The 18,181-nt window shown below is 31.8% G+C and overlaps 1 protein-coding gene across 5 annotated transcripts in view; it reads right to left on the bottom strand.

Annotated features, from left to right (window-relative positions):
• The window catches only part of LOC140432865 (uncharacterized), a 371,379-nt gene that overhangs the window by 306,131 nt on the left and 47,067 nt on the right, over positions 1-18,181 (bottom strand). For 2 of the 5 annotated variants that reach the window (XM_072521009.1, XM_072521011.1), the window contains exon 2: positions 8,064-8,102. The exons of the other annotated variants lie outside the window; for them this stretch is intronic. In XM_072521009.1, coding sequence (XP_072377110.1) covers positions 8,064-8,102 — 39 coding nt within the window. The remainder of the gene's footprint in view (positions 1-8,063; positions 8,103-18,181) is intronic. 5 annotated transcript variants of the gene reach the window in all.

The raw sequence follows: 18,181 nt of genomic DNA on the forward strand, positions 1-18,181 counted from the left end.
TTAAAAGCAGAGCATTGTGCGGCTTAGTATAAGTTCGCTAGTACCTAAAGAACGCAACTGAGTGAGTTCTTAGTTTATATACTCCTGTAGTAATGTAAGTTAGAACAGAACTATATCGATCAAAACAACATTGATCAGATGTTGTGATTAGATTTAAGTAATAATAACCACCCCCTACGGCTGTGTTAATGTAATAAAAAAAAACAAAAAACTCATAACTAAAGAATAATCTGAAATATTATTTATCTGTGCAAAACTCTTCTAAAAAATAAATATTCTAATCAAGTAACGCATCGATCATTGTTCACCGGAACAAATACTACAGTCTAAGTTTATTGACATATTATTAGTACAAACAATGTCCAAACAATATTACCACAAGTCCGAATTAAAACACAGATACAACAGTTATTTATATAATGTCAAGTACTTCATCTATCTGATCATTTAAATTCTCTAGCAGGTGTTAAGAGGTATATAAAATTAACTCAACCTTTATGACGGAAATCTAGTTACTTCCTGGTGTAACATTGCGTGAACGATAGGCAGTGTTTGTTGAAGGGTCGGGCTTGGCATTTTTTAAATTATGTTATAAAGGATGTGTTTATGTGAATTAACATGTAGTAAAATATGTCTTTATTTATTTTTTGGTCGAAAGAACACAAGTAAAAGTGGCAAATAAATTAACTGGACCAAACATGGCGTAAGATAAAATGAACTAGCTATAAAACGGCAAATCTTAGGAAAGTTACGAGATTAAAAGTCATTAAAAATCTGTTCTGCTCCTAGTAGCTTTGCAAATTTCCAAAGTGGTCAGACTAGAACAGAAGCAGTAAAGATAGGCAGAGTATTTTAAATCCATTTCAAAGAAGCCTTGGATGAAATAGAAGGAGGAGTCCGGTTCAGACATCGTGCCACCCTTAATTCTCAATCATATTTCGTGATTTGTTTCCATATTTCTCTACCTTTTGCAACTTTGAAGCAATGATTTAGTGTCTTAGTGGTTAGTGCTACGAATATCATGGATTCAAAGAATGTCAAACGTGGAAATAACTAGAAGAATAGGAAATAAGGTGGAAATAATATTAACTATCAAAAGACGAAAACTTGAGTCCTTAGGACATTTGATGAGAGAGCAAAAATACGCATTATTACAACTTATTATTCAAGGCAAAATCCGAGAAAAGCGAAATGTGGGAAGCCGAAGAATATCCTGGCTTAAGAACTTAAGGGAATGGTTTGAATGCAGTAGTGCAAAACTTTTTAGAGCGGCAGTCAACAGAGTCCGCATAGCCATGATGATTTGGAACCATCGATAGAAGATGGAACTAAAAGAAGAAGAAAAAGTGGTTAGGGCTCCGATTTCTTTGGCATTGTGATCCACATATCTTGTTGGTGTTTTCTCCGAGCTCTGGCTCCTTGCAGTGTTCCCTAAAATGTTAGCTTTTTAAGATCGATCTTTATGCACAACATGACCAAAGTAAGCAGTGATATTTTCGGTAGCAATATTTCGCTAATAAGACATTTGCAACATTATTCAAGAGTAAAACATTTCAAACGCGTCTTCTTCTTATAGTGCCATGCACCTATATTGCGTTGGCGAATTATCATCAAATTAAAAGACCAGATGTCTGTCTTTTGCGACTTGCAAAAGCTCGCCAGTGTTGTTTATGCCTGTCCAGTTCTTTATATTCCGTAGTCACGACATTTGTTTAAGACCTACTCCTGTCTTGCCCTCAATCTTTCCTTGAATAATTAGTTGAGAGATTGTGTATTTTTTTCCTCTCAGGATATTGCCGAGATTTTCAATTTTTCATACCTTGATCAAGTTGTGTAATTATCTCCTGGTATTTGCACTTCTTAAGACGTTCTCATTTCTCACCGTATCTATCCATGGTATGAGGAACATTCTTTGCAAGGTCCACAGTTCGAAGGCCTCCACTTGTCAATGGAGGATATTTTTAACATCGATGTTTCCATGCTGTATATTAATATGGACCATACCTGCAGCGGAGATTGAAGGAAAGATTGCGGTTGCACAGTGGTGATTTAAATTTATTAGAAGCTTCTCTTGCTTGTTCGGTACGGCATTTTATTTCTTATTAAGGATCCCATTGGTCCTTCACCATTATTCCCAAGTATTTGAATGTTTTCACTTGCTCGATAAGAGTATAATCTACATGTAGATCAACTTCATATCATGTTCGTTGTCAGAGTAACGAATGTTATTTATCGGGTACCCGTTGACCTTTATACCATACTCAAATCTTTCAAGTGCCTCTGCGAAACATTCATGCCTCACTCGTGCTTTTTGATTCCAATAGAGATTCTGGATAACTCTTACATCTTTCTTGTCAATGTTAGCTTTGTGTAGCATGTTTATCATTGCTTCGTGTTTTACGGTGCCAAACGCTTTTTCACAATCGAGAAATGCAGTTTTGTATAAGCGTATTCAGACAAAAAGCTGCTTTACGTGTATCCATTTCGCTTTTGAACCCAAATTATGTCTCGTCCCTTAACTCTTCCAAATTTCAGAACATTCTTGTTTGGAGAATGCAAAGAAATAATTTTAGCTTATGGCTCATTAAACTGAACAATTTGTAGTCTTTGCATTTTGCCGCTCTTTGTAATTAAGGCATCAATATATAAAGGTTGAATAAAGCCAATTCTTTGGAATGTGGCCGGTGTTATATGGGGCATTGAAAATTGTTACTAGCATCTCAATGTTGTCATTTTCCAACAGTATTATAGCTTCCATATTAATGCCATATTGTCCAGGTGACTTGCCCAATTTTGCTACTTTTATAGCGTACTCTACCTTGGCACGAGAAATGGGAGGGCTGGATAAATTTTCCGAGGGTAAGTTAGTAATTCAGTAGGCAGATTCTATCTATTATCTGTAAAGAGGGATGAAGCATAGTCTGTCCAGATTTTAGCTAGTTCTTCCTGGGTATGTACGTAGTCCCGTTGATTATTCCCGAGTTTCAGGCAACTATCATAATGTTTCTTGTATACTTTCGAAATTTCTTTAACATTTTTATGTAGTGTAAAGCTGTCCTCCCCCTTTTCTTGTAGTGGTTGCAATTCTTCACAACGTTCTTTCGTCCAGATGTTGGTTCTGATATATTTTGTACTGCCTGTGTTGCTTCATTAGATCAAGTATCTCTTCCGTAATATATTCGTTTTTGTGATTTATTTTTATTTTACTTGCGATCGCGTTATTAGCATTGACAGCCATTTTTATTTTCTGGTAGGCTTCCTCTATGCAATTTACTAGTATATTTCTTTTAATGTGTCTATAGTGCGTTTATTAACTTCCTTCAAGGACCAGCATTCAGACACAGTGATGTTGGAACTTTTCCATATTTGGTTGAGCTTTGTCATTACTCCCTTGATCAATGCTTCTAAAAAACAATTTACTTCTAGCCTAGTCAGGATCTGTAATATATTTAGTATTCCGCGAACAGATTATTTTAAAATTTCAATCCGTCCGTCGATTATCTGGCGTCACAAAATAAATTATAGAATCAATGAACTTTAGATTTTCTTATTTTTGGAGTATGTACTTATAGAGTCGGCAGGTTAGGTTTGATGTACTCTTAATATGTTTCGTGATTGAATTAAGCACCTTCCGCGCAGCTGGTAAATTAACTACAAAAGTGAAATTATGATCGAAGTTTTAGGAAAGCTTGCGTTTGCTTGTTTTGTTAAGGTACGTCTTTCCATGAAGGCGACTAAAACTTAGAAGTTGAAATGCGTATAAATAAATAATATAGATGTTATAAGTATATTGGGAGCATCTAAGTTAAGTAACGAAAGGACGGGAAAGGGACGTTTTGAGATTAGTTTCAATAAAATAAAATTAGATAGCAAAAACTTAGATAAAAAATAAAAATTAAAAAAAAAATGTTTTTACAGCTAGCGGCGTAGCGTGGACTAAACATTTTGTTGACAATTAAAGGATCTAAAAACAATCTCTAATGTCATGCATTTATATTAGTTGAATTTATTTTCGCGTTCTTATATTTTAGTCCAGTAGTCAGAGATTTGATCTATAAAATTCATACGATCAAGCTGAATTTTGCTGAGGATGTCAATGTTGGGACCCTAAAAAAGATACAAAAAGTTGGCCACTCCTCCCCCCGGGCTTCCCCTTAAAATCCTCCTCGTAGGGGAAACGGAAAACATCGAAGAGTGCAATATCAAATCAAGGACTAGGTTTGTAAAGTTTATAATGTATACATTTATTATTAATTATTTATGTAACTAATAGTATGTAATTTCAAAATTATTAAGCAAAGATATAAAATCTGAGAAAGTTTAATCAAAAGTGCAGTTCAATTATGTAAAATTAAGGAACGAAAGTTACTAATATCAGTTCTCTTGTTAAATACATTAGGGTTTTCAACTTTACAACATATTTCCAAGAACTGTCCTTAAGTGTAATACTTTTCTTTTCAAAACATTTTAACCTCTTCAAAATTAAACTTGTGTTCATATAAAATAGCATATTGTGCTATTATCACTGTGGTGTAAAGTTAATCTACTCTTAAGTGATCGTCCGGTCTGCCCTATGTAACAAGTGTTACATTCTGCACACGGAATGTGGTAAATAACATTAATTTGTTCAAAAGGAGACAAATGAGTTTGAATTTTGGAAAACATGTTACTGACAGTTTTGGCGTTCTTAATCGCAACTCTAACTAGTATATTTCTAAACCATTTAATAAGTTTTTCTAAAACTGGATGTTTTGGAAACGAAACAGGATGAAAAAAGACTTCTACGGTACACAGAAATAAATATGGCGAAGAAACCAACGAAAAGAAATGGCAGAATTGAAGCAATACGATAACATACCAGCAAACGAATGGGAAAGAGAAAGTTTAAAGGGAAGAGACTGTTTAAAGGAAAGGAAAATAATAATCAACACAATAACGTACCTAAATTAAGACGCAAAATAGAAATCAGTTTACAGGAAGTAGAGATAGCCATAAATTCACTCAAAAATAGAAAGTTTCCAGGACCAGACGGAATAACCAACTAGCATCTAAAACACGGAGGAGAAACTATAACCCCAGAGATGACAAAACTTATACAAAAACCAATATTGCACTGCAAGATACCAGACGTATGGAGGAACATTATAATGATACCAATGTTCAAGAAAGGAGATAAAGAAGACCCCAACAATTATAGAGGTATAAATCCTAACCAACAAAATCAATAAACTAACAACTTTATCAGATGAAAAACAAGGATTCAGATCCAGAAGATCCTGCGTAGACGCCGTATTTGTACTAAGACAAATCACAGAAAAGGCCATCGAGTACAATAACCCAGCATATCTATGTTTTATAGACCTGGCAAAGGCTTTCGATCGTATCCAAGTCCAAGCCGTCTTACACCTACTGTATAAAATAAACATAGCAATCAATATTATGCAAACCATCGAAAACATCTTCCATAATCGAATACCGGCAAAGATAAATGGAAAACTAACACAGTGTATACTAGTACAAAGCGGAGTCAGATATTGTAAATCGGTTAGCCCACTTTTTTTTAATATAATAATGGACGAAATAATACAAGTAGTACGTAAAGGACAGAATGGGGAACAAAGAAATCCAAATATTATGTTATGCAGACGACGCCGCATTAATCGCCGAGACAGAAGATGAGCTCCAAAGATTAACACACATCTTAAATACAACAGCCAAGAAATACAATAGGATAATATCAGTAGAAAAAAACCAAATGTATGACAACATCTAAATACCCATTACGATGTAAAATCGAAATTGAAGAAAAAGTAATAAGCAGGAAGCAAGGTTTTAAGCTAAGCAAGACTTGACATATCTAAAACGAAACGAGACGACTACTAGAAACAACAGAGATGAAAATACTTCGACGATTATATACTACCCAAAAGTCTGTTGGGTAGGAAGAGAATCGAAAACATAAGAAGAGCATGTAATATAAAAGACATAAGTGGATGGGTGACAAAACGGAAACAGGAGTGGAACGAACACATTAGTAGAATGGCAGTGGATAGGATAGTACGAATAGCACAAGATAAGTCACCAAATGGACGAAGATGTATTGGCAGACCAAGAAAAAGATGGTGCAATAATTTAAAAAATGTAGGATGCTAATATTGAAAACAAAAAGTCTACATAGAAGAAGGAAGAAGAAGAAGTCTGAAACTGGAGAAGGTATGACAGAGAAGAAAAGTGGGTTATTGACGTAATCAAGGGAGTTCCATGTTGTTTTCAGAACTATACTATTAATTGCACTATTTGAAATTTACCTTAATTAGGTAAATTGTTAATTAAGGAACCATAACTCTTAGAGAAAATATATTCATTAATCAAAGAAGGGGAATAAGAGTTTTCAACAAGAGTACTTACTAGTAAAAGAATGGATTACATTTGATGAAACGTATGTGTTAAGCTCTGTAACCAAAATCTAGATGCTTGAAGGATGATGTTGATTATATATATATATATATATATATATATATATATATATATATATATATATATATATATATATATATATATATGTGTGTGTGTGTGTGTGTGTGTGTGTGTGTGTGTGTGTTTGATGAACAATAATGAAAAGAAACATCCAGTTTTTTGTCAAAAAATGCCATCTAAAACTTAAGTGAATCGCCAGAATGCTAAAAATTCGAATTATCCTCAACGAAAATTGGAAGAGAGACTGTTTAACTTAATAAGAAAATCCAATATTTAAAATGTTGCTCACGGAATAAGGGGGTTTAGCCGAATAAATTTCTTTTTTATCCCTAGCGGTTAGAACTATTCGTGCAAGTTAGGGTCGCATAATAGAATAGAGCCAAAATATTTCACTGTATGTTCAGTGGCGCACGAGATAAACTTTTTCTAGAGAGAAATAATGTCGAACAAAGGAGAAAATATTTTGATGAGAAAGTTGTTGCTGGGTTAAGTAAAAAATTAATCCTTAGTGAAGCGATAAATAAAGAGATTCACTATGTTCAATAGTTATTTATGGGTTAGACTATACCATATGGGTTAGTCATATTACTAAGTAAAGTCAATCTCTTTTAAAAAATCACTTAATATATCCGAACGACTGCGGTACTTCAATGGTGAATACCTATCCAATAAAGAAGATATTTTTTATAAAAATTCAAAATTAGAAAGTTGCAATATTTGGGCCATATCCCATATGCTAACACTGCTTACACTAGATGCTGGACTTCGATAAAAAGTCCATGTCAAAAAGAAATGGGAAGAACTCAAAATCAAGTACAGAAAAATGTATTAACTGCTTGGTAGAAAATCCAAGTTGTCAATATATAATAAATTACTTTTGTATAACCAGATTATTAAGCCAGTATGGGCATATAACGCCAAAAGTTACAAGCAGAAATTTCTCCAACACGTGATATCCAAACCGTTCAGCTTCTCGATAACACAAACCATACAAGAAGACTCAAGAGGAGGAAGCCTTTTTAGTGGGTGAAGTTTTAAAAGCAAAGCATTGTGCGGCATAGTGTATTTATTAAGTTAGATAAGATAAGCTCATTAGTACCTAAGGATCACTACTGAGTGAGTTCTTAGTTTATATACCCCTGTAGTAATGTAAGTTAGAACAGAACTAGACATTGAACAGATATTGTGATCAGATTGGAGTAAAAATAACCGCCCCTGCTAGTGTTAATTTAAATTAAAAAAAATAGTCAAGTTATCAAGAAGCTGAGGTTATGAGACCAGTTTTCTTGCTAAACAAACAAGAACTTCATTCAACTGCAGTTCTACAGAACTGTTCAGAGTAGCGGCCTCGAAGATTCGCATTGCCTTGATGGTTTGCAAGCCTTCTGAGAGGAGAAGCACGTAAAGAGGAATATTAAGTCACAGTTAAAAAATGACATTACTTTATACAAAATAGCAATAAAAATAATAATATAATAATAATAAAGGAACTAATAAAACATCCACATAGAAAATTATATTATATTGTTTTTAAAAATAATATTATGATGTCATTAAGACGGAAGAAGTTAAAGATAAATACTCACTAATATGAGGTAACTGCATAAGTGGCACACTAACAATACCTGTAGTATAAAAAATATTTAGTATAAACAAATCTGTCAAATGGATTAATAAGAATAAATTTAGATCAAAAAGATATTAACTTGTGCAGAGTACATATGGGAACATATGTACTCTGCACAAGTGTTGGGAACAACTTATTGCATATGGGAACATAAATACATTATCGTTTTATGTTATAAATAAATAATGATCACGGAAAATGAATATTTTAGCCACATTATGTACTCCTTAATGCATTAGTACAAAGATAAATTTATTTTATGAAACATATTTAGGATGCAGTTATAAAAATACAGTTATACGGTACCTACTTGTTAGTTTTAGTTTTCTAAAAATTTTGTTATACACGGTTCACAATTTGTTGATAGCTCACTACAAGTTTAACCCTAATTAGAAAACTGAAATACAGTGAGGATAGGTAATACGATATAATAGTAAAAACCAACCTAAAACTGACGGTTTAAGACGTTTTCGACTAACCCACCTTATATCTGAAGGAATACAATACCTTATAATCCTATTACGGGAGTATTTTGAATGGTTAGAGATGAACGACCAGTGTCGTAGAGTATATGATTAAAACATTTATTTGAACTAAATAAATATATTTTTTAAATTGTACTTTTGTAAATTGTATTTTTTAATAAAACTTATTTATTTTATTCAAAAATAAAAAGTTTCTTGCCATTTGTAAAAGATACATTTATTTAATTAAAGAAAAAGGCGCCAAATGTCGCCTGGCAAAATTTCCAATGTGTTTTAAATGTATCCATTATTTTCGAATCCGGAGAAAACTAATAAATATTTTTGAAGAATTTAAACGCAGAATGAAAGATTACATTATTACTCAGGGCAGAAATTCCCTGAAAATTTCTACAATGTTTATTTTATTATTTTATGTAACAGGGGTGAAAATAAAAGAGAAAATATAGTATAATTTTTACTTGAAAATATTGCATGCAAAAGAAACTTTTTATTTATTCTAAAAAATATTTCATTCTGCCTTTAAATTTTTCAAAAATGCTTTTTAGTTTTCTCAGGATTTAAAAAAAATGGATACATTTAAAACACATTGAAGATTTTGACAGGCGACATTTTGCGCCTTTCCCCTTTAATACCCTACGATTACAACTACTATTACTTACCTTATATAATTACGATTAGAAAACTATTCAAATTCAAAATAAATAGGATCAACTTCGGAATCCGAGTCGTCTTGAGGGTTAATAATTAGGTTAATAATCTCTACGGTCGCATCAATTATATTATCAAGATCCCACATTTTTTGTTCTTCTTCTATTACATGCCTTACTGCATCTTTCCAGTTTTGTTCTGTAATATGTTGTAAAGACTCGTATAACAATTCACGTACAGCTTGTATTTTATATAACGTATTTTTCCTAGCCACATAACTTTTCATTTGTGCCCAAATGAGTTCAATTGGATTTATTTCGCAGTGGTAGGGTGGAAGTCTAAGGACTGTAATGTTTCGCCTTTCCGAAATTTTGTCAACTACGTATTCCTTGAACTTAGATTTGTGTTGCCTGGCAATTTTTAGAAGTTCTGCTTTTACCATTCCATCTTCGTAAGGCAGATACTTATTCCGCAGCCAGTCAAGAATATCCTGTTTCTTCCACGCATTCGTTAGAAGTCTTTTTACTAGTCGTGAATGATAAGGTGCATTATCTAATACTATAATTGAATTTGGTGGTATGTGTTCAATCATTTGCTCAAAATACTCTTCGAAAACATCAGCTGTCATCTCCTCGTGATAGTGCTTTTGGAATGAAATTCCAACAAACCATGCTTAACAAATCCTTTTTCACTGCCAATGTGAGAAATTATTAATCTACTGCCTTTACCAGAAGGTGGGGAGATACCAGTAGACCAACCTTCCATAAAGGCTTGCCTGGAGCTTAATATATTTTTATCTGAGCAAATTTTTTTTAGAGTATGACCTTAGTTTACCCACGTTTCATCCTGGTAGAAGATGGGCCTTTCTTCAGCCCGGAATTTTCGTATGAATCTTAGATTATTTCTTCTCCAACATCATCTTCTCCTCCCGGTCAATCAAAAGTGATTTTCGGTCTGATTTCTCCCACCGGAAATTTAATTCTTTTAAAACTTGAAACAATTTAGTTCGTCCGATATGAGGCAAATATGGGTCGTCTCTAACTTCTTGTAAAATTTTGTTTAGGTTTGGTATTTCTTTTTTTTGAAAAAAAAACCATGAATTTTCCTTCGAATACCATTTTTGGCAAATTCATCAATTTCAATAGGCTTTTTCCCTCTCTTTAAGTTTCCGTTTGTGTTTGGGTTAGCTATACCGTGTTTTTTTCTTTCTGGTAGGAACCTATATAAAGTTGACTCTCCCACGCCAGTCATGTTGGCACAACTTTCGACTATGTTGCGAACAGTGTTTGTGGGATTTTGAGAAACCAGAGCATCGTGAACATTCAGGACAATAGTCTTCTCTCTTGGTGAATAGACAGACTGACTGTACGCAACAGTATCGGTGTAAAACTTGATGATGAAGCCATCACAAACAATCCAACAAAACGAGCACGAGCGAAAGGTACGTATATGTTCGTAGGTATATGGAATAAAAAATCACTCACGCACTGCATATAATTAGCAAAAGAAATATTCGAGACGCTAATTACTGCCGTAGACGCGGAAACACCGACGAGCTGTAAATTGCATGCGATCAAAAACGTACTAAACAAAAAAATTGTTTTCGTTCGTAATAACTTCACCCTTTCAAGTTAAGTTTCGAATATAATTATATTATTAAAAATCTGGGGAATTCCAACTTAATTATCTTGCAACGAATAGTACATTCGGATATGAATTCCAGGTTTTCTAGTAAAGTGATTAAACGCGAAGATTAGTATTGAAATATCCAAAGAGATAAGGTATTCTTATCTCTTTGGATATTTCAATAATATAATAACCAACATTAGTCGTGAAAGTTTTAATTGTTTTTTTGCTAAATATATTAGTATTAAAATATTATCAATATTATATATAACAGTATTAAAACATTATATTATTATTTAATGAATAAACACCTTAGGAACGCCTATGATTTACGACCGTTTTATGAGTTTGAGGCATATTTCGTGCTCTCAACAATTTGTGAACAGATAATAGTTATATAAATAAATTATTTATTTAAAAATGAAAAAATGACTTGTTATTTGAGGGAGGTGAAAAAATCATTTGTATAACATGTGACTAAAGTGCCTTTTCCTCCCTTGAATGATAACTAGTAACTTCTCTGGGAAAAAGTAGCACTTTGCTAAACACTTTGCTCAGCACTTTGCTCAGAAGAACAGCAACAATATTTTTCAAAGATCGACGAAGTAAAAAAGTTATTTAAATTTAATTTCGTGTAACGGTCGATCAAGAAATAATGTACAATCAAAATTCTTCGATTATGGGACATTTGGTGCTAAGCGCTTTTTACTCGCCCTCTAGATGTACTGTATTATGTTATTAATATAATAAATAGTCAATAGCTTTATAATTAATTTAATAATTATTACCCATTGGATATAAATTATAACAAATAAATCTTGCATTACCGTTTGTATAATGTATCTAAACCAATTGAGCTGAAAATAAAAAGAAGCAAGTAACTTGATATCCCTCATTTATGTAAATCTAGCTATAAATTATATTTGTCACTCGATAGTATCCGATACTATTGCTACTGCAATAATTTATGGCCTGATTTATGAATATCGAATTACTTGTCGCTTTTGTCTTATCGTCAAACTGAATTTCAATGAATTATACAATGTATGTCGATGAGGAGCGGATCATTTTACTACAACAAATAGTTATATTGCTCACAAGATAATAAATAGTATGTTTTATAATAATGAATGAATTTCTTTGGTATAATCGGTACGTATTTCAATCACAATCCAAAAATTTATTGACTTTTAGAAACTGGACCGAACTCTGAAACTTGGTAGTGGCCATATTGTTAAAAAAAATGTCATAATCGTTCCATCAGGAGAAATATTCGCAGTGTGGTGGATAAATTTGAGTCCACTTGTTCAGTAAATAATCTAGCAACACTCTTCCATGAAACGCAAGATCAGAAACCATCGTCACTGTCCATGAGGGTGTGCAGGAGAATCTGTGCAAAATTCTTTACTAAAATTTTTAGGTTTGTTATCAGTAGACTTATGCAGTTATGCAAATATTTCATATTTTGGCATATTTGTATAAAAGTTTGCATAAAGTGCATAAAAGTTCAGATTTTTATACTGTATTTGAAAATTTTTAAACATACCAATTTATTTCAATTCTTGTATAAAATTTTGTAGTCATTTTAATCAAGAAATGATCTAAGTACGTAATCTCTACAGGTACAAAACATTTACAATTTCAAAGAAGATCAATTTAAGTAGCCCTCAACATTCTTAGAAAGTCTCGGTCACTGAGGCATTCAGTTATTGGATAATCGCTAAGGGTTCGCTCATTTGCATTTTATGATCTAATCCCCAAATCTATCTACAATTTATTGTATCTTAACAGCAGGTAAACGGCTAATAGTTTTGTTCCTAATTTAGGGATTTTCCAAAATCTCCCAGTTTATTGAATTAGGTACCTAAACATTTCTTATTTGATGCTCAGATTTGTAAATCATTTTTGTTTTGATATTCAAAGCGTAAACACTCGTTGTGCGTAACAAAAAGGAAGATTGTGATTTTATAATGCCTAAAACAACCAGTGCTTCAACTTGGATTAAACCTTATAAAGAGCTGTCTATGGATATGGGAAAAATCTACTGTTCAGTCTGTGGCAAAATTGTAAGTATCTAATATTTTCTATTAAATATCTAATATTTCATACATACAGGGTGTTTCCAAATGACACTTACAACGTTTGACTGTAGATACTTCTCGAAAAATTGAACAAAACGATATAGTTAATGAGGGGTTAAACTTATTTACTTTTCGAGATACAGGGTGTTAAAATTAAAAAAAATTAAATTCTTTTAGTTAATAACAACAATAACTTTAAAACGAATAAACGTATTTACTTGAAATTTAGTACTCGTAGGTTGTTTTTAAATGAAAAATAGCTTCCTTTAGTGAGAAAAAATTGTCCATGGTACAATACAATGGTGTGTATTTAGAAAAATTTTTCACCTTTACTTTTTTTTATGAAGTCAGCTATTCTAAAACACAATTATTTTTATTGTAATTGAATTAACAAAAAAAAAACTTTTGTTGAATTTTAAAATAAGTTATATGATGTACTAATGGTTAGTAACAAAAACTAATTTGTGGATTAATACTGCATTTAAAACACTTAGCGAGTGTTTTTTTTTCCAAACCAGTTATTTGATTAACCAAAAACACCTTGTATATTTTTATATTTTAAAGGTTGGGTTAAAATAAAGGTTTTTATTTTTATTTATAGATAGCACGTGAGAAGAAATTTCAGATAGACCAACATGTGAGAACTGCTTCACACATTGCAAAAAAAGGAAAAATAGGAGGAAAACATCAAACTTCAATGGCTAAATGTTTCCAATCTACTTCAAAAAAATTAGATGAGCAAGAAACTTTTAATGACCACTTGTGTCGCGCATTAGTGTCTGCCAAACATACCGCTTTCAAAATTAGCAAATGTAAATTTTAGTTCGTTTCTAAAAAAATATTGCAAACTTAATGTTCCAAGTGATCGGTCTCTAAGAAGAAATAATGTGAACGGGCTATACTCGTCGGTGTTAATTAATATTAAGGAAGAAATTGCAGATAATTATTTTTACATATCTGTAGACGAAACCACTGATTCCTCAGGAAAGTATATTGCTCATTTATTGATTGGTGTTCTTAAAGAAGATACCTTACCAAAATCTCATCTTATTTCATGCCAGCAACTTGAGAAAACAAATGCTTTAACAATTTCGCATTTTATACAAGAAACATTAGCAACTTTTTTTCTTCCGACAACTATTCCTTCTAATAAATTACTGCTTATTTTATCGGATGCTGCTCCTTAAATGGTGAAAGCAGGACAAAATTTAAAAATATTTTTCCCAGATTTAATACATGTTACTTGTGTAGCGCATGGATTAAACAGAGTTGCAGAGGAAATACGAAAAAAGTTTCCTCTTGTAAATACCATGATATCCAGTGTCAAAAAAGTATTTCTTAAATCTCCTATAAGAATTCAACTTTATAAAGAAATGCTACCTAACATTCCTCTTCCACCACAACCTATTTTAACGCGATGGGGAACATGGTTAGAAGCAGCTAATTTTTATGCAGATCATTTTGTTAAAATAAAGAACATAATTGATACGTTAACAGATGAAAGTTCCCAATCTCTTTTGGATTCTAAACAAACTTTTCAGAGTAACTTGCTTCAACAAGAACTTTCATTTATAAAATCAAATTTTAGTTTTGTTCAAAAAACAATTACTCAGTTAGAATCACCAAAACTGTCATTGTTCGAAAGTACAGCATTAATAAAAGAATTTGCGTCATGTTGTCGGAACGTTAGAGGTAATATTGGAAAAGATATTTTAAAAAAATTTGAAGCTACTATGGAAAAAAATAAAGGTTACCATATTCTTTCTGAAGTAGTCAGTGTTCTAGCTGGAAATATTTCGGAAACAATTAATTTAGAACCAAATGTTTTGGTTAGTTTGAAAAATGCTCCCGTTACATCAGTTGATGTTGAACGAAGTTTTTCCATATATATATATATATATATATATATATATATATATATATATATATATATATATATATATATATATATATATATATATATATATATATATATATATATATATATATATATATATATATATATATGTACTCAGACAGAAGCCACAAGTTTTTGTTAGAAAATTTTGAACACCACTTGGTCATTTATTGTTACCATAATTCTAAATAAGTTTATTCATACTTAGTTATGTACACTATTTTTTTTAAATAAAATTGATACTATTTTACGATTTTTTTATTTATTTGTATGCATATTTTGTAAAATATTTGCATATTTTCGGGTAAACACGTGCATATTTATGCGCATATTTTCTACATTTTTATTTGCATATTTGCCGAAGTCTAGTTATCAGCATTCCTCTTTTTTCACAACACTTACGTTATTTATAAGTTTATCTATAATGTTATTGAATCGTTTTATGCTTCTACTTAATATTTAACATCTATTTTAAGAGGAAAAACCCTCTAAACATTTAAAAATTAAAATAAAAACCGTTAGCTATTAGTAGACATAATTTTAAAAAAATGATATAATCGTTATTATCAAGAAAATTAGTATTTGGTGAGATATCCTTTGTTTTTTAGGACAGACTCGATTCTGCGAGGCATCGAGTTCACGAGACTAGCCAAATCTTCTGGTGTAATAACTCTAAACCAGTTTTGAATAATGGCTCGTATCAGGTCTCTCTTGTTACTTGGGTTTCGGCGTGATAATAACACTTTCAGCCTTACTATGAATTTTTTATTGGATTTAGATCGGGACTATTTCCAGACCAAATCAGGACAGTAACGTCATGGTTTCTCAATAATTCGATGGTAGTCTTAGCCGTCTGACAACACGCTCCATCCTTCCGAAAGATGCATTGTTGGGCATCCCCTTCAAACAAAATCTCTGATAGTCGGCAACAGTTTGCAGCAGTTTGCAGCTTGCAGTATCTCTTCCTGATATTTATTTTGCATTAATATTGCTTTCTATTACTGCTAAACGTCCAATTCCATTAGTGTTCATACAAGCCCATACCATGGGTACGTCACTCCCAAAGATCTAGATTCTGGTTTCACTCCAAATTACCTTACGCCACTGTTCTTCTGTCCACCCTCTGTATGCCAAAGCCCAATCAATGCGTTTTTGCCTCTGTTTTTTGTTTAGGAACGGCTTCTTTCTAGGAGTTTGATCGCAATCTATTTTCACACAACTTTCTTCTAATATTACGTCCCATATTTTTAAGCACGTTAATTTGTCAATAGCATTAATTTCTTTTGCGGATCTGCGACGATCTTCTAAAGAAAGTCGGCATATTCTACGCTCATCGTATTGACTAGCTTTCGGTTTTCTGATTGTTCTTTTTGCTGATTTTGTCCTTCCAGTGTTATGATAACGTTTTCGTTTGCGCCCAAAATATGATACATAAAAGAATGGCGACTGACGTTCTTTTAAAAGCAGAAACATACATTACTTTTTATTGATGAAACTAAATATAAAATTAATTAAAAAAACTTAAGCATAAACGGTCAAAATAAAATAAAATATGTACTTCCAAGAAAGATGATACGACCAAAACAGGTGGACCAGATGTCGAAAAAGTCGAGGATCAACTTACCACATAATATGTCAGTAAAAAAAACTTTAAACAACAAAAATATCAATATTTGGATGCATATTAATATAAAAATAACAACTGGCAACTAAGAATAAAATTGAATTTTGGCTTTTGTATAAGTTAGCCCAAAAGCTAATTAATTTTTTGGGAGGATTAGTGTAGTTTTTTTCAAAATATTTGTTCCCTTGAGAACCTATGAATACTTTAACTAAATTATAGGCCACAACCAATAAAATTTTAAGAGTAATTATGTAAAATTGCTCTCAACTGGACTAAAAAGAGAAAATCGTGCAAGTGTGCCTGGGAAATTGAATACTTTAACCCCAAACTTAATTTATTACGAAATTGAAACTTTTAAGTACACCCACTGGACGTATTCAAAGAGTTAACTAAAAATACTATCTCGTCAAAAGGTTTAAATTTAAGAGAAATTAACATGCCACAAATGGAGAGACCACATCAGTGGAATAGACGATGAGAAACTCACAAATATTGCAAGTTCTGAAAAACCCAACACACCGAGACCACGAGACCACCTGAGAGACCTCCAAAGCGATGGTATGAAACTTGGATATCGAAGTAACAGAACTAAATTGTAAGAATTAGGAGTTACTTCTAAATTAGAAGGAAGCAGAAAAATGATCTCTCCACGTGTAATACACGTATGATTAAAAATAAAAATGAAAATATATCCCACTCCATCAAAATAAAACCATATCCCCTATAAACTGAAATTTCTACGTTTGAGGAATAAAATATTCTCGATGCACCTTTATGTAAATGCAGAGCAGAGAAACAGATTACTCGAAACTGTTTCAGGTGGAAATTAACAAAACTTCGCGAAATGTTTTGCAGCTACTTCTAAATAATAATTAAATTTATTCATCAGAATCATTTAATTAATTCGGAAACGGCAATTTGCGCTTTGAATTAGAACTTTTAAAATTAAAGTTTTTAATGATTTGCTGAAAAAGGATGAAGAGTTGCTTCCGTTTTTGTAGTTGTAGTATATACACAGTTGTAAATACTAAAATTATTTGATATTAATTAAAAAATTCAAAATTTGTGTATTTTTAAGAAACACTTCACATATTTTATTCATGTTTTGTCTCAACAAACGTACATACATTATTATTTCGAGGCTAAAAAACTTCCGAGTGAATTTTCAAGTTATTCAGCTGAACAACTCGCTATATTAGAAGCATTAAAATATATTAAAACTAATTTATTTAATAATAAAAAATTTTTAATTATATCAGATTGTAAAAGGGTTTTAGATAAACATTCAAATATATCTACGAATATTAATATTAATTATATCTTACAAAATATATTAATCAATTTTAAATACTTGATGAGGAAGGAAAAATAGTTAAGTTTGTTTGGGTTAAAGCTCATTGTGGGATCATCCACAATAAAAAATTAAACATACTGGCCAAGGAAGCATTAGATTCCGATACTTTTGTAAATAATTCATTAGTTCCTGAAGACCTTTATATTATTTCAAAAAATATAATTAGGCAGGAATGGATGAATAAATATGATCATTCCACCAAGGGACTTTTTTATAAAGGCATTCAGCCGAAAATTCCTACCAAACCATGGTTCTGTAATTTTATAACAAAAAAAGATGCAATCAGAATTATCTGTAGAATTCGATTCAATCATTCCCTAGCACCATCTCACTTATTTAAATTAAAAATTGTAAATTCCAAA

Source organism: Diabrotica undecimpunctata, chromosome 1, assembly GCF_040954645.1.
Source record: "Diabrotica undecimpunctata isolate CICGRU chromosome 1, icDiaUnde3, whole genome shotgun sequence".
NCBI classification, from domain to species: domain Eukaryota; kingdom Metazoa; phylum Arthropoda; class Insecta; order Coleoptera; family Chrysomelidae; genus Diabrotica; species Diabrotica undecimpunctata.